Genomic DNA, 20906 nt, shown 5'->3' with positions numbered 1-20906 from the left:
TTTGAAGTTTATCTCATCTTTCCATTTGATTCAGCCTATGGTATCATTTGAACTAATTGTTACCTGTTTTTTCATATTCTGGATTAGGAATGTTTTGAGTCATTATTGAGTATTCTTCACTGGAGTTGGACCACCTTAGTCTTAGGAGTTGAAGAACTTAGAGGATTAAAAGGATTCCAGTTCACAGCGACACTTCTAGATTTAGAGAGACTGCGCTTTGTGGGTACCTGTTGTCTGAGGTTATTGCGTGTCTATACATGTGAAATTTACCCAGTATCAGGTATGAAGCACATTTTTAAATGACTTTAGGGAGAAAATATTTGAGACATTGGGAAGGTGTATATGGGAAAACCAGGAATTTAAGATCCTCATCTGCCTTTAACCTTCTCCAAAAATGAGGGGGGACGTCAGTTTTCCATGACCTTTATATACTTACTTACAAAGAATAAAATAGATTACATGCTCTACTGATCACTAAAATTACTCTAATAAAGTATTATTTTAAATAGATTTGGTCAAATAGAAAATTTTAAACAACTCATTTGGACTTAAATGCTGAAATGTTTCAGGGTGATTTTGTTTTCCTATCAATATTTTTTAAAATAATTTTGGACCACATTTAATTTCTAAATCGTTTCATCTCCAGGTAGTGAGTACTTGTGATCTCTAGCTATATAGGAAATTGCTTGAACTATATTGAATATCTCCATGCATATTTATTATTCTATTTAATTAGCAATCTGCTTTGTTCCCTCAAAGCTACAGGAAAAGCAGTTGTGGAAGAAACTAGCAAGTTAGCAGAATGTATTGGAAAAACTAGAACTTTGTTAAGAAAAATTTTATCAGAAGGAGTTGATCACTGCATGGTGAAGCTGGATAATGATCCTCAAGGGTATCTCAGTCAACCTCTGAGTCTCCTGGAAGCTGTGCTTCAGGAGTGCCATAATACCTTTACTGCCTGCTTTCATTCTTTCTACCCAACTCCTGCCTTACAGTGGGCTTGCCTTTGTGATCTGCTGAATTGTTTGGATCAGGTAATTTTAAATTTGTAAAATGTTAGTTGAAAATATGATATTTTAATTAATACCCTTCAAGAAAATAAAGTGCTGTTGCCTCAATCTTTCTAACTTTTATAAGAGGTAAATTAGGACTTTGGTTTGGTATGTGTGATTTAATTAAAGTTAAAAGACTTTTTTTTTTCTGTTTATCATTTTTAGTTGTAAAATTGGCAGGCACGTTGTGCAGCTGCTTATTTGCTTTGAATCTGAGTGAGCATGTGTGTGTAAGAGAGCGAAACAGTCGTGAGCAAGTGTGTAAGAGTAGGGACCACACTAGGAGGGCAGCTTCTGCAGCCCCTTATCTACAGAATGGTCAGGAGAAAGAGCTGTGAGTGAACTTGCTTGCTAATAACATCATTCATTCACGAGGAAACCAAAAGCCTCATACACGTGTATGCCCCAAATCACAGTTTCAAAATACTTGAGGCAAAAAAATGGCAGAACTAAAGGGGGAGTAGACAAATTCACAATGATAGTTGGAGACTTCAGCACTCCTCTGTTAGCAACTAATAGAACAACTAAACTAGAAAATCGGTAGGGAAGTAGATCTGTACAGCATTATCAACCACATTGGCTTTACTGACGTTTATAAAATAGAATGTCAGTTGCAGAATACATGTTATTTTCAAGTATACATTATCAGATAGATCATATATGCTAAGCCATAAAATAAGTTTTAGTAAATTTAAAAAGACTAAAATTAAAAGAGTTTTCAGACCATAATAGAACTAAAGTTAAAATCAGTAGCCTGAGTGGCTTAGTCAGTTAAACGTCCGACTTCAGCTCAGGTCATGATCTCACGGTTCGTGGGTTCAAGCCCCGCATCGAGCTCTGTGCTCATAGATTGCTCAGAGCCTGGAGCCTACTTTGGATTCTGTGTCTCCCTCTCTCTCTGACCCTCCCCTGCTCACGCTGTCTCTCTCTCTCAGATAAATAAAACATTAAAAAAATCTTTTAAAAATCAATAGCAAAATATATTGAGAAAAGCACTATGTATGTGGACAACACTTCTAAGTAATCAGTCAAAGAAGAAATCCAAAGGAAACTGTTTTGTGCTGAAAGATAAAAGTATAACATCAGAAATTGTGGGACGTAGCTAAAGCAAATCTATAGTTTTTAAAATATTTATTTATTTATTTTGAGAAAGGGAGAGAAAAATTCCTAAGCACTCTCAGCACAGAGCCCAAGATGGGGCTTGATGCCACGAACTGTGAGATCATGACCTGAGCCGAGACCAAGAGTTGGATACTTAGCTGACTCAGCCACCCTGGTGCCCCAAGAAATGTATACTTTTAATTGATAATACGAGCAAAGAAGAAAGGTTTAAAATCAGTGATCTAAGTTTCTTCCTAAAGGAGTCAGAAAGAATTAGCAAGCCAAAATAAGAAGAAAATAATAAAGATGAAGGAAATAATAAAGACGAGACCAGAAATCAGTAAATTGAAAGTAGAGAAAAGTGACCAAAAATTGGTTCTTCAAAATTAAAATCAAACTAATACACTCCTTGTAAGTCTGATTGAGAGACAAGAGATGAAGAAAAAACACAAAATATCATTATCAAGAATGAAATAGGGGCTATCACTATAGGTCCAAAACAGACATTAAAATGATAAGAGAATGTTTTGAACAGCTTTATACCAATAACTTGTAACTTTAGGTAAAGTAGACAAATTTCTTGAAAAATATAAATTAAAACTAGCACAATAAGAAATATAAAATCTGAATTGCCTTATATCCATTAAAATATTGAATTCACTATCAAAAACTTTCCCACAAAGAAAACTCCGGATCCAGATATTATCATTGTTGAATTCTATCAAACTTGATATAATATCAGTCTTTTACAGACTCTTTCAGAAAATATAGGAGACAACAGTTCCCAACTGATTTTGCCTTATACTAATATCAAAATCTGACAAAGATATTAAAAGAACATATTAGTACAAATATTACTCAGATGTATAGATGTGAAAACTCTTAATATTATGAAATCAAATCCAGCAATATAAAAAATATATCACATCAAGTAGGGATTTTCTTGGAAATGGAAGGTTAGTTTAACATTCAAAAATCAATGTAATTCACCATATTAACTGAATAAACTGGGAAAATTGTATAATCGTCTCAATAGATACAGAAAAAGTGACAAAATTCACACTTATTCAATAGTGAAAACTTCTCAGCAAACTAGGATTTAAGGAAACTTAACCTATGATTATAAAGAATATCTATAGAAAAATATAGTTAATATCAAACTTAATGGTGAAATACTGAATACTCCTCTAAGTTTGGGAGTAAGGCACCAGGTGACTGTTCTTACCACTCCTATTCAGCACTGTAGAGGATATTCTAGCTCCTTGTCCTTCCCTAAGAAAGTTCACTGTCATCACCATGGCATCCTAGCCTATTTGAAAGATATTCTAGGGATGCCATCTGGGTAGGCAACTTTGTTTTTATTTTATTAGTACTATTTTTTTAGCAATTTACATAATGAATTTATTATTCCTGGCATTAAAAATGTATTTCTTTGTGACCTAACATGAGGTCTCAATCTTAAATTTTGAGCATACAATATAATATTGTTAACTGCAGAAACAGTGTTATATAACACATCACTAGTGCTTTTCTTTCATAACAAACTTTATACCTGTTGAACTAGTTCCCCATTTCCCCTTATCCCAACCATTCTATTCTCTGTTTCTGTGAGTTTGTCTGTTTTAGATACTGCATATAAGTGGAATCATGCAGCATTTTGGCTTTCTGTGACTGGTTTATTTAACTTATCATAGTGTTCTCCAGGTTCATTGATGATCTATAGCAAAGTAGTGTATTTTACCACTCAGTTTCCTGAGACAAGATTATTGCCTACACTAGTGCACAACATACTCTCCTGACCCATCCAATCTCATATGGTTGTTTTCTTTGCTACTGAACTGGCCATAGAACAGGCTAGCATTAACAAATGTTGGTTTAACGTATAGAATATTGGTGTTAGCCTGAATTTGTAGTACAGATGTTCGATGAACTAAGTAATGTATATATAGTTTTTGCGAAGTAGGATATCCTGTCTTGATAAGTTTTTAATACTTTGTTACAAAAATTTTACAAGTATGCTGCTAATTTTTCTGAATAAATTATATAACGTGATGACATATTTTGTGACCTTACTGAAATGTTTATTATATTAATTCATTATGCTGCATTAACATTAGTGAAATGTTATAGTTGCATAGAATTATAATTTAAATCAGTTATTATTTGAGGAAAATTGTTTTCAGTGCTTGTTATTGGACATGTCTTAGATATATATTCTGATTGAGGCCTTTTTGATATTATTCTTTAGGCATAGTGCTCTGAGGATATATAAACTCATTGAATGGAGAATACGGGGCTGATATTTAACCATATTTAATAATTTTATATCTTCATTTGGTAGTAACTTCAACAATTGTGTTTAAAAGTATTGATACAATTGAGTTGTATGTCAAGACAATTAAAATGAGTGCTAGAAAACTTTGGTATGATTTAAAAGATTGTTTAACTTTTGTATATCCAAACATTTGGGTTATACTGATGCCATATTTCTTTGATGGGCTCATCTTTCTTTTTATAAAAGGATATCCAGGAAGCAAACTTCAAGACTTCAAGTAGCCGATTGCTTGCAGCTGTTATGTCAGCTCTGTGCCACACTTCCGTTAAGCTGACTTCTATCTTCCCTATTGCATATGATGGAGAAGTGCTGTTACGATCAATTGTTAAACAAGTTAGCACAGAGAATGACTCAACACTAGTTCACCGGTTCCCCCTCTTGGTAGCACATATGGAAAAGCTCAGCCAGGTAGGTCTTTTCCTGAAGTGTCTTTTATACCGAAACGATAGAACCACAAATGGAGGGCATATTTAAGTTGGTGCTTATTCTTCTATATTGGTATTTACCAAATAAGTATGTGTTTCACAAGAAGGGCTAAAATTCAAGGAAAAAGAATTCTGATGTTTACTGGTAAATTTGCAGTATTTTTTTCTTTCATTTTTTTTTTATTTTGAATGAAACTTAACATAAAAAAATTTGAGAGTAGCACAGTGAATTCCCCTATATTATTTGCCAAACCATTTGAAAGTTGCAGATACTATAAGCAAACTTGTATATTCTATTATTTTAGATTGCCAAGATAGGATTCTTAGGGAAATGAGTAAATTTTTGAGACATTTTTTTCTATGACATTTTGGTATGTTAAAACAAATACTCTAAAACAATCGTCAGAGGAAACATGCTGTAGTAACTATTTGTGGTTTATGAGAAAGCACTATGTTGATGGGTGTGTGGGTGGCTGAGGTGATTAAGCATCTGACTCTTGATTTAAGTTCAGGTCATGATCTCAACTGTTGGTGGTGAGATAGAGCCTCATGTCAGGCTCTGCCCCTAGTTTTTTTTCTCTCAAAAAAAAAAAAAAAAAAAAAGAAAAAGGAAAGCTGTTGAGAGTGGTTAATAATAATATTCATGATGATTTTAACTAAAAAGTTACTTAATTTTATATAATGGGTTGAATGTACACTCATTTGTGTATTTGATTTGTCTTGGGAAGACTGATATAACTTTAAGACCCTCTTCTACCTTGAGATTTTATGACTTTATGAAATCTATTACATTTGTTACATATGCTGTAACTTGTAAAACAGCATGGAATGTAAGTGTTGTGGAAAAACTTGGCTATTCAGGGTGCATCTAGGTGATTTTGATAGCTGAAGCAGAATAGTTTCCGATTTTACAGAAGTTGAGGCACTGTGAAGAAACTGGAACTAAATCCCAAACTGTTTGATTTCCTAGTCCACAGTAAAATTGGAAGGGTCATTGGTCACAGTTGTCCCCTCATGACATCGGATGCATTTTGCTCTCTGTCCACAGTGATCTATGTAATATTGAGGATGGTAAAAAATATAAATCATGTTCGTGCCTTATATCAACTGAATCATCTTTTCACTTCGTGTCTGGAAAAAAGACCTATATTTTCCCCTTGGTCTTTATAATTTCTTATCTTGAAATTTTTATTGGTAAAGGTTGGAATGTCCTATATTCATTTAGGAAATCAAGTACAATAGAAATTGTAAAACTGCATAGGAGTATCTGTAGTAGAATTCCATATTTTATTACATGTATGTACAGAAAAAATTTTTATTAGAAAAAATATTTGTACAGACTTTCTCAGTTGTTCTACCTGTAACTATACCGGAAATAATTATAATAATTAGTAATGTAATAATTATCTTAGATTGAAATTTTGTTCAGTAGAAAAAGCTTTTTGAATTGGAGCAGTGTTTTTCTGTCATAAAGGATTATTATTGAGAAGTTAAATAGAATAAGTGAAAATGACTCAAAGCTAGCAAAAACACAAAAAAATGTGGTACTTTTATGATACACAGAGACTAATAATTTAAAAAGAACAGTAAAAAGTAAAGTTAGTGGTTCCATATACAACTGGATGGATTTCTAGACAAAGCCTCAAACCCTGAATTTTAAAGGTGTCATCTGGAAAGATAAGATTTTGCAATTGAGTACTCATGTGAAGGAAAATAAAGCAGTATCTTTTAAACTTTTTTTTTTTTCATCTATCATAGAGTGAAGAGAATATCTCTGGCATGACAAGCTTCCGTGAAGTTCTGGAGAAAATGCTGGTTATTGTTGTGCTCCCAGTCAGGAACAGCCTGAGGAGAGAAAATGAGCTCTTCTCCTCTCACCTAGTTTCCAACACCTGTGGGTTGCTGGCCAGTATTGTCAGTGAACTGACAGCATCAGCCCTGGGGTCTGAGGTGATGTTTTATTTTGAGACTGGATAAGAAGCACATGTTTAAGCTTTCTTTTTTCATATATTTTGGCTTTGTAGAAACTAATTTTAATCCCATTTGTACTGTTTTTCTTAAGAAAAAATTTAAAAGCCTTCAGGCTAGGCTGCTTGTTTGGTTTTACCTTCCTTACACCTCTCTGTGCTGTTGCTTGTTTCCTCTCTCTTACCACTTTCCCCAGGACATCACAGTAATACACACTGTATGTTTTTCCTTTTATTTGCCCCATTGCACAACCTCACTGTCGTATTCTAAAATAGTTCATGTTGCTAGGTAATGAGGAATAGAAATGGGGCTACTAGTAGTGAACACACAGTATGGAAAAGGTAAACTAAGGTTTAGACCTTAGTTCTGCCCAGTAGCTGACACAAGACAAATGACATCTGTAAAATGGGAAAAGTAAATTTTTTTAAGTTATTTTTATAGCTACTACTGCACCCAGCATGGGACTCAATCTCACAGCCTCGAGATCAAGAGTCACACACTCCTCCAACTGAGCGAGCCAGGTGCCCCATAAAATACAAAAATTAATTTTATGTAAAAATGGGCATTAAGTACATTCACATTGTTGCACAGCTATTATCAAAGTGCTTAAAGGATCAAATATTATTGTGTTTGAGAAAACTACTTTGAAACGTTTTAAAGTGCTTCACATTGTGTAAAATAACATTATTTTGTACCATTTCACTGCCCTGCTCACTCTTCCATACAATTTATCTAAACGTTTTGAGTGAATTTAGTGAATGTTTCTATTTTTTTCCTCCAGGATGCAGATAGAAGGCTGGTTTTAAAAATCATGTCACAATACAGAATATCTTGTATCATTCAGATGAATGTTTATTAGCTATCATGTACTCAGTTGCTTGCCAAATAACATCGTTCTCTCTTTTGCTTTTATAATCCCTAGCCTTCGCTTTTTCTTACTTATAGACCTATTTTTGAATCTAATCTGAATTAATCTATCCAGTTTCTACACATTACTAATTCATAGTGACAGTTTAGCCTTTAGGATTTCTGAATGATTATGTACACCTGAGCAGATATTAGTATTTAACCCTGGGAACCAATTCCTCTGTTTTCTTAGTTCGCTTTGACTTTGGCCTATAAGATCACTGAAGTCCTTGTCAGAAAATTTTAATTTGTCTTTTTCTTACATGGTCATTCAGCCTATATAATAGGCTTCCCTTCTGTACCAGATCCTAGAGGAAAAAGTCTGATGTATAGGTCCCCCTCAGAAGGTTACTATCTAGTTTTCCCCTATGAACTTAACTTTCTAATGAAAAAGAATGTTCCAATTACAGGTACCTAATGTATGAACTTGGAAGTTCCAAAGGTCTTGACTTAGACATCCATATTTCCTTCTTTCCCGGAGCAGTTTGAAATGATTCTTAGAATCATAAGCTTCAATTTTTTTTCCTCTTATAGGTCTTTGAAATTTCTACAGCCAACTTAGATTAAAAGCAGTCTCTATAATTAAAAAGAGCAATTTCAAGCCAAAATAAGTTCACTGATCTGCTCTAATGAAAGTCTGTGATTAGCGATGTTGCACTTTTGTATATATTCACTTCTGTGTACATATTTTCTGCAAAAGAAGTCTTGAAAACTCATAGATAAGAGGTGGGGATAGTCTCACTGAAGAAGGGAGACTTAGGGGCTCCTGGGTGGCTTAGTCGGTTAAGTGTCCGACTTTCGCTTAGGTCATGATCTCGCGGTTCGTGGGTTCGAGCCCCACGTCGGGCTCTGTGCTGACTGCCAGCTCAGAGCCTGGAGCCTGTTTCAGAGTCTGTGACTCCCTCTCTTTCTGACCCTCCCCTGCTCATGCTGTCTCTCTCTCTCCTAGAAATAAATAAAACATTAAAAAATATAAAAAAAAAAAAAAGAAGGGAGACTTAGTCACCTCTTTCTTAATTCTCTCCAGAATTCCTAGAGCTCTGTGTCACTTAGGTTGAAAACTGTTGGTCCATAGAATGTTGATGAAATTTTGGTATGTCTTTTCAGAGTGAGTGATATAATTCATGCATATGTTATGACTGATGACTTACAGGTTTACAGTTCTGCATTATAATCTAAGTGAAATGTATGAGAGAAGAAAATACTGTCATGTGATAATGATTTGTGAATTTAGAATGATAAAATCTAGTTTTATTGTTGGATAATCTCTTGATAGAATATACATTTAGGAAGGTTTACACCCACCTATTAAATGTAGATTATTTTTTTAATTTCTTAGAAATTTGGAGATAATTTTGTTATAGGTATATTATTAACAGTCAGACTCAGGTACAGACTACTGATGTGTAACTGCTTTTGTTGTTCATAGGTTGATGGACTTAATTCTCTCCACTCTGTTAAAGCCAGTGCTAACCGATTCACAAAAACAAGTCAGGGAAGAAGTTGGAACACTGGGAATGGGTCCCCTGATGCAATCTGTTTTTCAGTAGACAAACCAGGAATAGTTGTGGTTGGTTTTTCTGTCTATGGAGGAGGTGGAATTCATGAATATGAATTAGAGGTGTTAGTAGATGATGTAAGTACCACTCTAACAGTGTCGTCTTGCTGTGTAGGTTGTGCCATTACCATAGTAAGAGTGTCCAAATCTTTGAGCATTTACCAGATTAGTTATTAGTCATGGAAGACATTAAAGAAATCAAAAGAGTGATTCTGCATGATTGTTTATGTGCCATTCTGGATCACTTCTGCCTCATAAATTTTGCACTTCCAGGGGAAATGTTAAATGAAAATAATAGAAATTCTAGAGCTAAGCCTCTGATTATAATTTTTGTGTAATTTTTTTTGCTTTTGTAGTTTTTTAAGAAACAAGAACAGTATTCAGACCAGTATTATTACCTGTATACATAACTAAGCAGTTTTATCATAGAGGGCAAATGGATGATTCTTAGTAAAGATAGGATGGATTGGTTGATTGATTGATTGATTAAGCTCTATCTTGCTGTATTCTCTAAATTATTTAAAGTACCTGAGTTTTCACAAAGTTTTATTAAAATGGGACAGAAAGTTACCATGTAAATCATTTCAAAATAAATAGAAACCTATCTGTATCTTGATTCTCTTTAGCAGTTAAATTATTTCCCTACTTCATTAGGGTCTAGAACTAGATTAGCATTCTTCTTATGAAGAAGTAGAAATATTTTAAGACATCAGATGAGAAAAGTCCATTTATATGATTTAGGTTGTAGACTCCTCAGGAAATCAGATAAAGTAAATAGTTTAGAATACCAAAAATGTTTTTTCAGTATATATGGGGAAATGCTAATGGATAATTTATATGCAAGGAAAGAAACTGTTTAAAAACAATAAAACCAAACAAAATTAAGAATAGGGTGGGTTTTGTTTTGTTTTTGTTTTAATTAGAGTGAACATGCAGGAGATTCGACTCATTCTCACAGATGGACATCTCTAGAATTAGTCAAAGGAACTTATACAACAGATGATTCACCCAGTGATATAGCTGAAATCAGACTTGACAAAGTTGTTCCTTTAAAGGTAATTTTAATTATATTTCTTTCATAAATAAGAGGTATTATGTAGTATACTTAAAAAGTAATGAAAAGTATTCCTTTATGTGATGCTTAAAATGTTTATGGAGTCACTGCTATACTCCTGATGTCGTACTCTATTAAATTCTATTTTTGCAAAAGATCTCTTAAAGTGTGGTATAGTAGAAAGTATTGTTTGGTTTTGGAGTTGGGCGGAACTAGCTTCAGATGCCTGCTCTTTCACATAGCTTAAAGACACTGGATATTATTTAACCATTCTGAGGCTTATCTGAAGATGGGGAAGCATTGTGTCTACATTGTAATGTTGTTCAGCTGAAATTAAATAATGGAAGAAAGTGCTTGCCTCAATGTCTAGTACAGTATAGAAACTTGGTAAATATTAGTCCCTGTCTTTTCTTCTCTTACTGTGCCAAACTCTTTTTTTTTAATGGCCTTATTAGATAGTATTAACTATTAAAGTTACTATTACTTTATATAAAAGTTGTTTATTATTTCATATAACTATTTAGGAAAACAGACGTTTTACTTAACCTTAGAGTAGTTATGAATGGGGTATTTCTGAATTCAACTGTAGATTGTATTTTTATTATAGGACAGTTTCTGGGATGAGGTAAGTTCATCAGAGGCCTTTTCAAAAAGAGTTAGGGTACCAAAAAACAACAAAAAAAATCTTCACTATGAAGTTTATATCATCGATCATAAGGTACCAGTGTCTATATCTAATATTTCTATGCACAGTACATTTTATTTGGGACAGCTTTTGCTTATGGATATTTCTTCCCATTTCTGTACACCTATCTGTTTCTATCTCAGAGTATCTCTTATATAAAATTTAGTGGATTCACCATTATATTTTTCACACTTGAAGTTATTTCAAAAGTTAAACTCGTCAAAGAAAAATATTAGTTATGTATTTTAATTTTTTTGTTATGGTTAGTACCTTTTATGGTACGATGAAGAGTAGAGTCTAGAGTCAAACTAACTATATTCAAATAATCATTCCATCACTTAATAGCTGTGTGACTTTGGATGACTTAACTTCTCTGTGCCTCAAATTCCTCATCTGTAAAATAGGAATAGTAATGGTACTTACCTCATGAGATTATTTTAAGAATAATCAAAGCACATGAAGTACTTAGTATAGTTTTTTAAATAATAAACATCAATAAGAGTTATCTTCCTGTTTGATTTATTAAAAATGTGCTTAACCAAATCTATAAATATGACAAAGAAATTCAGTATATTGACCCATTTTTTTTTATCCTCTGTACATTATAAACATGTTTTACATCTTTATTATGAAGGAAAATGTTAAATATGCTGTGCGCTTGAGGAACTATGGAAGCCGTACAGCCAATGGAGATGGAGGAATGACCACAGTTCAGTGTGCAGATGGGGTGACATTCACATTCAGCACATGCAGCTTGAGTAGTAATGGGACAAATCAAACCAGAGGACAGATTCCACAGATCCTGTACTATAGGTAAGTAAGTATGTAAGTATGTAGAGATAAGGGGGCTGTTTTAAAGCAACAGAATACATACAATTTATTATCAAGGTAAAAAATGCTAAGTGCATAGCTATAATTAAATTATGCAGCATAACTTCCTTGCACATACTTGTGCTGAATTCTGTCAAAAGATCTCATTTTAACATATAGGAGCACCTGGGTGGGCCAGTTGGTTGAGTGTTTGACTCTTGATTTTGCTCAAATCATGATCCCTGGGTTGTGGTATTGAGCCCTGCATCAGGCTCCACACTGAGCATAGAGCCTGCTTAAGATTCTCTCTCCCTTTACCCTGCCCCCATGGGCATGTGCACACACTCTCTCTTTCTCCCCCTAAAAAAAAATATATATATATATATATAATACATATGTGTGTGTGTGTATTATATAAGATACATTTTTTTCACTGTTTATTGTAAAGATTGAATGCTTTAAAATATTTTTGTCATTACTTCTTTAATATCTTTGAAATTTTTGGGGCACCTGGGTGGCTTAGTCGGTTAAGCGTCCGACTTTCGCTTAGGTCATGATCTCACAGTTCGTGGGTTCGAGCCCCGCCTCGGATTCTGTGCTGGAGCAATTCAGAGCCTGGAGCCTGTTTCAGAGTCTGTATCTCCCTCTCTCTCTGATCCTCCCCTGCTTACACTGTCTCTCTCTCTCTCTCTCCTAGAAATGAATAAAGCATTAAAAAAAATAATAATATCTTTGAAGTTTTTGTCTCCTGGGCATATATGTTTCTGTTTTAAAAATATCGAAAATACTAAAAATGTTCAGTTCATTTCTTTTTTAAAAATACTAAAAATTAATGATCGGTTCAATCCTATCCAAGTACTAGCATTGCCTTGATCCTATTATCCAGTCTGCAGTATATTTTGATGTCTGTGAATCTAGTTCTTGGGGCCCTATGATACACAATGAGGTGTTTCTTAACACATGTGTTTTAAGTGCATGACCTGTGCTATTTTAGCTCGTCCTCATAGGAGCTCCATGAGGTGGGCACTTGTTCTGTCCCTGCTTTACAGATGAGGGAACGGACACATTGAGGGTTAAATACCTTGTCCAGAGTCACACTTCAGGTATAGTGTTGTCCTGGGTTTTATAGGCATGAAATTGATCTCCAGATGACCTGCTGTTAACATGTCCTCTTTAGCAATGCTTAAGGTCACCTGCGAGAGAGACATCGTGGTTTAATGTGCCACAGTGCTCCTCCCCATCCACAGTTGGAGCCAAGCACCTTGGAGTTTCTTGACTTCCCTGTTTCTCACTCTTTCCATCAACAAGTCCTGGCAGCTGTGCTTTTAAAAGGTTCTAAATCTGACCTTTTCTAACTCCCATAATTAGTAGTTCCGTCCAAACCATCACTGCCTCCCCCTGGGTAACAATCACAGCTTCTCACCCAGTCCCCCCCACACTGCCTTTCGCAGTGGCCCTTCTGCTGTCAGTCTGCCAGTCTGCATGGTGTAGCCAGAGGGGTTTCACAGAAATGTGCGTTGGGCCGAGCTCTGCCCCTGCTCACGGTCCCCTCACAGGGTTCCCACTGCAGTACAAATGCCAGGTCTTGCCTAGGCTTGTGGAGCTCACACAGTCTGATCTCTTGTCACCCTCCACGCTCCTTTGATTCCATCACACTTGTCCTCACTCTCCAAACTTGCCAGTCTTGTTCTTGTCTGAACCTTTATATTACTGTTCCTTATGCCTGAATACTTTTCCCTCAGCTTTTTGTTTTTTAACATAATTCAAGCCTTTGTTTAAATATCAGTTCCTGATATAGACTCTCTTTGGTCTTATTTTAAAATAACTTTATCCTCATCCAGCTGTATTTTTCTTTGAAGTCCTCTCCCTCCTTGAAATTCCATAGTTACAACTTTAAATTTTTTAACTTTAAGTGAGGAGCTCTGATCTAACCCATGAGTGAGATCATGTTTTACCTACCATGTAAAATAATCTCATGTGTGACTCCGGTTACAGGAGTGAATTTGATGGAGATTTACAATCCCAGCTTCTGAGTAAAGCCAATGAAGAAGATAAAAACTGTAGCAGAGCTCTCTCTGTGGTAAGCACTGTTGTTCGAGCTGCAAAAGACCTCTTGCACAGAGCTCTTGCTGTGGATGGTAAGACTTTTCTTTTAATAGTCATATTTTAGCATCTTTATTCCCTAACTTGTACCCAGAGTTACTGATGAGGAACCATCTTGTAGAATGCCAGAGTTTTATTCGTTGTAGATCTGCACATACGCATACATTCATTTTGGATCAGCCATACTCTCCATATTCTAATGCAGAATTTTTTAGAATGTTCAAATATTCTCCTTTAGGTGTGTTTTTCTTCCTGTATTTCCAGTAATGGTATCGCCATTCACCCAAAGTTCTGGGTAACCCTAAACATCTCCCCAAACCCACTTGTCTGATTTCAGCTCTGTAAGTTTTTCCACTGGCAACTCTCCAATTTGTATTCCCGTCTGTTCTTCCATAGTTCAGCCTGCCATGGTGCAGGCACGTGTCTTCTTCCTCGTAGATGGGTGACATCCCAGCCGCCTCACTGCCACTGTTCTCCCATTCCCCATCTAGCTACCTAGTCATCTCTGCACTGGCAGTGGAGTTCATTCACACAAGCATTCGCTGTAACCCACCCAGTCTTACTGTTATATGTAGCATTTGTTCCTAAGCCTAGTACACATCAGAATCACCTGGGAAACTTGCTAAAAACAAAAAATGTTTAGCCCATCCAACCCGGGGGTTTGGGCTGGGCTAAGAAACCGTATTTTATAAATAACTGCATCCTATACTGATGCAACAGCAGATCTGGAAAGAAGTATTTGGGAGTAATTGGCCTTTAATGTAAAGGCCAATCTAGACTCACTCAGTCTAGACTCACTTTATCTTCCCAGCACCATGCTCATGGGTAAATGATTACAATGTCCTTTAACAAAAGGCTTTCTTTGGTAAAATAGAAGGCAATATAGCTTAATAACAGTAATCATTTTAGTAATGCTTAATATGTGCAGGCATTGTTCAAAGCATTTTACATGTATTAACTCAATCTTCACATTGAAGGAAATACTGTTACTATCCTTTTTACAGAGTAACCTGAGGCACACACCAGTTAAGTAATTGGCCTAATGTTACACATACAGCCACACGTGGCATCAGGTGTAGTGGTTTAACATCACGACTATTACTGTAGGTTCTAATCCTGGCTCTATTATTTTATAGGTATATGATTTTGGATAAGTTATTTAAACATTATGTGCCTTGGTTTCTTCTTGTAAAAAGTAGACATAATAAAAGTATCTTATTGTGAAGATTAATTGATATGGCTTATGTCAATAAAGCCTTCAGAATAGGGCCAGGTCCTTTATAATCATTCAGTCAATGTCAATGATTATTTTGCTCAAGAGACTAGAATATAGATTTAGTATAGCATATATACATTACAATGAAATTACCTTCTAACTATAGTTTTAATGTCTTTTTTAGCTGATGACATTCCAGAACTGCTTAGCTCTTCCAGTCTGTTTTCCATGCTACTTCCCCTTATTATAGCCTACATAGGACCAGTAGCTGCTGCTATTCCCAAGGTGTGTAAATTAATTGTGTAACTTTGAATATTTTTTTAAATATCATTTTTTAGATTTTGTATAAACATTTTAGTCTTTGAGGCACCTGAGTTACAAGTAACATACAGAGATAGACATGTTAAAATGGTAGAAGTTAATCAGTTAAACCTCTGCATTCTTCATTGTTGTCTAGATTACTATGCTTACTTATTGGCTTTACATTTGAAGAATTTGGGAATGAGAAATATATTTTAGAGTTATGGCATATAAGGAAAGTTTAAGTTAATTTAGATTTTTGTAATTCCTGAGGTTTATGCCAGGTCTTCTTTTTGAATAAAAGCGGCAACGTAGGAGTATTTTAAAATTGTGAAATAGTCAAGATAAGGAGGAAATCATAAACTATTGATTCTTTAGCATAATTTAGTATCGAGTAAAACCTAGTTTACAGCAGATTACAAAAAGGCAAAGTGTTTAAAAGTATAGACAAGGTTATTTTCATATAACATCTAAGACATCTAAGGTAAATCTTTTTTTTTCCATAGAACAAATTTCTCTTTGAATGAAAAATTAGCTAGAAGAAACTCTTAATAATATCTTAGTAATTAAGGATGGCCAACAATTATAGTAATTAACAACTTTAAAGCAGTTTTCACATTTATTATCTCGTTTAATCATTTCTTTTCATACCAGGTGGCTGTAGAAGTCTTTGGTCTTGTCCAGCAGTTACTTCCCTCAGTTGCCATTCTGAATCAGAAGTATGCACCCCCTGCATTCAATCCTAATCAGTCAACAGATAGCACCACTGGAAACCAGCCTGAGCAAGGCCTCTCTGCTTGTACAACCTCTAATCACTATGCGGTCATAGAGAGTGAGCACCCCTATAAACCTGCGTGTGTGATGCACTACAAGGTAGGCTCCAGTTCCTGAGCAGAGTTTAAATTTAAAACTTGGTTTGGTTTGATGTTCTATAATGATGTCTTAAAGGATACTTTGCCTCTGTTTAGAAGTATAATTTTTTTATAGTATTTAAATATAGAAGTCAGGTGGTGAGGTACTGTCAGATTCACAAAAGGGTTTAAGATAGAGTTTTTTATCTTTAAAGTATATAGCTGGGACTATTTACGGGAATTGTTCTCCTATGTTTTTATAAGTACAGTGCAGTATGTAATATTAAACTGCATATTATATATTGTAATAGTACTAGATATGAGCATTAAAATTTAAAAATCCTATTTTTGAACTGCTATTATTTATGACACAACCTGAGTTCTGAAAATTTGCATATCCAATGTAGGACTTCAAGTGCTCTGATATAAATAATGTAAAAAATAATAAAACATTTATAAATGTAAAATTATTATAGAGTGTCCGGAGTCCTTATTCCTTTTTAGATTGTATCATGTAAACTAAGGAGGAAAAGGAAGATTTGTCTGCTTCATCAGTATAATTAATAAGTTTTCTGTGCTTGCAGAATACTCAACTTTTTATTGTGGACTGTGGTAGACCTATAAAAGGACAAACTAGTACAGTCACTGCACTTATCCATCATCGCTGATTCAATAGTTACCAGCCCTTAAAAAAATTTTTATTTAAATTCCAGCTAACATATAGTGTAATATTAGTTTCACTAATATTAGTGTACACATATAGATGTACAATATAGTGATTCAGCACTTCCGTACATCACCCTGTACTCATCACAGCGAGTATACTCCTTAATCCCCACCTGTTTAACCCAGCCCCACCCCCCCCACCCACCTCTTGGCCAGACTGATTTGGTTTTTTTTTTTTAATTTATTTTTTATAGTTTATTTATTTTTGAGAGAGAGCATGAGCGGGGGAGGGGCAGAGAGAGGGAGACACAGAATCTAAAACAGGCTCCAGGCTCTGATCTGCCAGCACAGAACACGACATGGGGCTCAAAGCCACGAACCGCGACACAAGATCATGCATGATCTTGCCATCATGACCTGAGCCACCCAGGAGCCCCTGACTGATTTGTTTATTCCCCACCCACTTTGTCCCTTTCTAGATTATTTTAAAGCACATTTATGGATATTTTATTATGTGTCTCTAAATATAAGGACCCAGAAAAAATAACCATGTTATTATTATACTTAAAAAGCTAATAATTCATTCATTCATGTCATCAGATACGCACATTTTTAATTGTTTGAGTTAGATTCAAAATAAGAGTTTAATTTTTTTAATTGTTTGAATTAGAATCCAGATAAGATCCATACATTGTGATTGGTTATTATGTTTCTCAAGTTTCTTGTTATCTACAGGTTCCCCTCCAACTCTGTCTTTTTTTGTTTCCTTGAATTTATTTAAGAAAATGGACCATATGTCTTTGTTGGTAGGAGCCTCTTCAGCTTGCCTCCTGAATCCTTTGGACATACCCCTGTAGTCATTCATAGTATCCTTCTCTCTAGTGTAAGATATTCTAGGCTCTTCTATATTTCTTGTGTTGGTATTTAAAAGCCAAAATTTAGCAGGAAGAATTTGACTTGTTTCTCTTGGGCTGGTGATTGTTTCTAAATATTTGTGGTGCACAGAACTGGTACATACACTCACTCATGCATGTATTTATACACACAGGCACATATTTTTGTATAAGTGTATATATTCCTGTGTAGACACATTTATATGTATATGTATTTTTTTCTTAAAGATAAAATACCTCAAGTTTGTACTGATGATACTAATTCAGAATAAAGTCCAGAGGACCTTACCCTGGAATCTTTTTCTCATACATCTAGATCCCTGTTCCTAATGACACTGAGAATATTAGAATTAGAGAATCGATTATTCATTTGCTGTGTTTGTCTGAGTGTGTGTGTGTGTATGTGTGTGTGTTTCTTCTGTCATGTTGGGTATATCCCAGCTAGGATGTATAAAGAAATGAATGTGTTTTAAAGTAAGTAGGTGTGGTCAATTACTGTGTTTAAAGTACGTTGGAATAGTCACTCTGTGATTATGCCACTAATTGGACATACATTTGGCATCATTTCTTTTATTTAAGGGTTTTAGGAACTGCTTTTTGTATCTTGTTTTTATAACAACTTAAATAATTCCATTGTCCTAAGTCAAATCTATAAAGGAAAGAGTACTCAGAGAAGTCTCGCTTTTATTTCTATCCCCAAACTCTGTTCCCTCCTTCCCTATCCTAGGTAGCATTTCATTTTATTATAACTTTGTAGTTTATTCTTCTGTTGTTTTTTATAATGTAAGCATAGTCGCATACATAGATGCAGATATGTGTGTATATTCATTCCCCATGTGTTTCAGCATTTTATTTCAACATTTTCAAACCTGTAGGAAAAAATAAGATTTGTGCAATGATCACCCATATACCCTTCACCTAGCTTCAATAGTTAACATTTTGCCACATTTGTTGTATCTATTTATCTGTGTTTATTACTGCTGAAACATTTAAGAGTAAGTTGCAAACATCATGACCGGTTACCTTGTTCCTAAGAACAGACTTTTCTATCTATCAATAATACACTAATCAAATTTAGGGAATTTAACATTGATGCTATATTTCCATAAGAGATAATAGTAGTATACCAGATATTCTAAGCTAAATGTTTTGCCAGCTCCCCCAACAACAGCATTCATGGCATTTTTCTAAACCCAGATCTGGGATCCAACCAGACTCATCCATTAGTCTGCCATTAGTTGCCATGTCTTCTCTGTCTTCTTTGATCTGAAATAGTGCCTCAGACTCTCCTTGTCTTTCATGACATTGGCATTTATGAAGAATACAGTCAGCAGTTTTGTAAAAGTATCCTTTTATTTGGACTTGATTGATTCTTTCCTAATGATTAAATTTTGGTTACTTGTTTTGGGCAGCAACACTTAATAAGTGATACTGTATTCTCAGTGTCTCCTGTCAGGAAGTACTTACTACTTGATTAAAAGGATATCTGACAAGTTTCTACACCAAAACCACCTTTTTTTCCTCTTTGAAAGGGTTTATGGGAAGATAGCTAGAGACTGTGTAAAAAATATTCCCTAACAAATTTTCACCTAGTGATTTTAGGATCCATTGGTGATTCTTACTCAAATCACTTATTATTATAGTGGTTGTAAAATGGTGGCTTTTTAATTCTGTTATTCCTTCTATTTGGTGTTCTGTTGTAAAAGACTGTTTTTCCTTCCCTTCTACTTTTAAAAATACATTCATGGGGTGCCTGGGTGTCTCAGTTGGTTAATCATCCGACTTTGGCTCAGGTCATGATCTCACGGTCTGTGAGTTCGAGCCCCACGTCGGGCTCTGTGCTGACAGCTCAGAGCCTGGAGCCTGCCTCAGATTCTGTGTCTCCCTCTCTTTCTGCCCTTCCCTGGCTCACTCTCTGTCTCTCAAAATAAAAGACATAAAAATTTTTTTAAAAAACATACATTCATTCATTTATTTTATGTGTTTGTATCAATACAGATTTAAGAATTTTCTTTTTGTTTAATGTTATATTACTTTGTTGTCATTATTCATTTTAATTCTCAAATTTTAATTGATTTGGCCAGTGAAAGGTCATTCAGGCTGGATTTTATGTTTTTATATGTTTTAGCATGTTTTCATCAGTTTTTGAATATTACCTACCTGTTCCAGTCAACTTTATAGGAGTCTTTTCTTTATGCTTATCCCATTTATATGTCACTGTGAAAAATAAAACTACCAGGTAAAATTAAGTTTCCTTGCAAAATGTTTGTCTTTAGAATATATCCCTCTGGGGGCACCTGGATGGCTCAGTCGGTTGAGCGTCCGACTTCGGCTCAGGTCTTGATCTCACGGTTCGTGGGTTTGAGCCCCGCGTCGGGCTCTGTGCTGACAACTAGCTCAGAGCCTGGAGCCTGCTTCAGATTCTGTGTCTCCCTGTATCTGTGACCCTCCCCTGCTCATGCTGTCTCTCTCTCTCTCAGAAATAAATAAAACATTAAAAAAAAAAAAAAGGAATACATCCCTCTGATGTTATGTAACAAAGTACCAAATTCAGAAGTTACTTGGAGTAATTCTTTTTATCTATGTGTGCAGGTTGCTAAATGATTGCTTTGCTATAAAGTTTGTTTAGGTTTTTTTTAAACTTTTTTTTTTGTGAGTTTTTCCCCATCCTTTCTGGTTTAACTTTATCTTTTAAATACTGTCTGTAAAATATCAACATGGCTCCAGAAATAAAATCATATAAAATAATATGCTCAAGATTATAAAGCCCTTCCTTCCCATTCCCTTCTCTATTTCTTAGCTTACTCCATTGAGTGTCATGGTGTTTCCTTCCTGTGTTCCTTTTTGAAAAAATAGATAGATGGGTATAGATGTAGTTTTTTCTTTTTATTTAAAATGGTAGCACACCAAATCTATATGGTACTCTTTGATGTGTAACAAAATCCATAGTAACCTCCCTCTATCATTTAGAGAGATCATCCTC

The 20906-nt window shown here is 34.9% G+C and overlaps 1 protein-coding gene across 1 annotated transcript in view; it reads left to right on the top strand.

Annotated features, from left to right (window-relative positions):
* Positions 1-20906, top strand: part of MYCBP2 (MYC binding protein 2) — a 280386-nt gene that overhangs the window by 141962 nt on the left and 117518 nt on the right. The window contains exons 31-40 of the mRNA XM_039252458.1: positions 88-280; positions 760-1034; positions 4675-4896; positions 6672-6863; positions 9217-9423; positions 10269-10400; positions 11719-11897; positions 13890-14032; positions 15398-15498; positions 16168-16386. Of these exons, the coding sequence (XP_039108389.1) occupies positions 88-280; positions 760-1034; positions 4675-4896; positions 6672-6863; positions 9217-9423; positions 10269-10400; positions 11719-11897; positions 13890-14032; positions 15398-15498; positions 16168-16386 (1863 nt within the window). The remainder of the gene's footprint in view (positions 1-87; positions 281-759; positions 1035-4674; positions 4897-6671; positions 6864-9216; positions 9424-10268; positions 10401-11718; positions 11898-13889; positions 14033-15397; positions 15499-16167; positions 16387-20906) is intronic.

Source organism: Hyaena hyaena, unplaced genomic scaffold (genome assembly GCF_003009895.1).
Source record: "Hyaena hyaena isolate Hyena2069 unplaced genomic scaffold, ASM300989v1 scaffold_413, whole genome shotgun sequence".
NCBI classification, from domain to species: Eukaryota; Metazoa; Chordata; class Mammalia; order Carnivora; family Hyaenidae; genus Hyaena; species Hyaena hyaena.
Note: the sequence above shows the minus strand (reverse complement) of the source record. Positions and strands in the feature narration are given on the sequence as shown.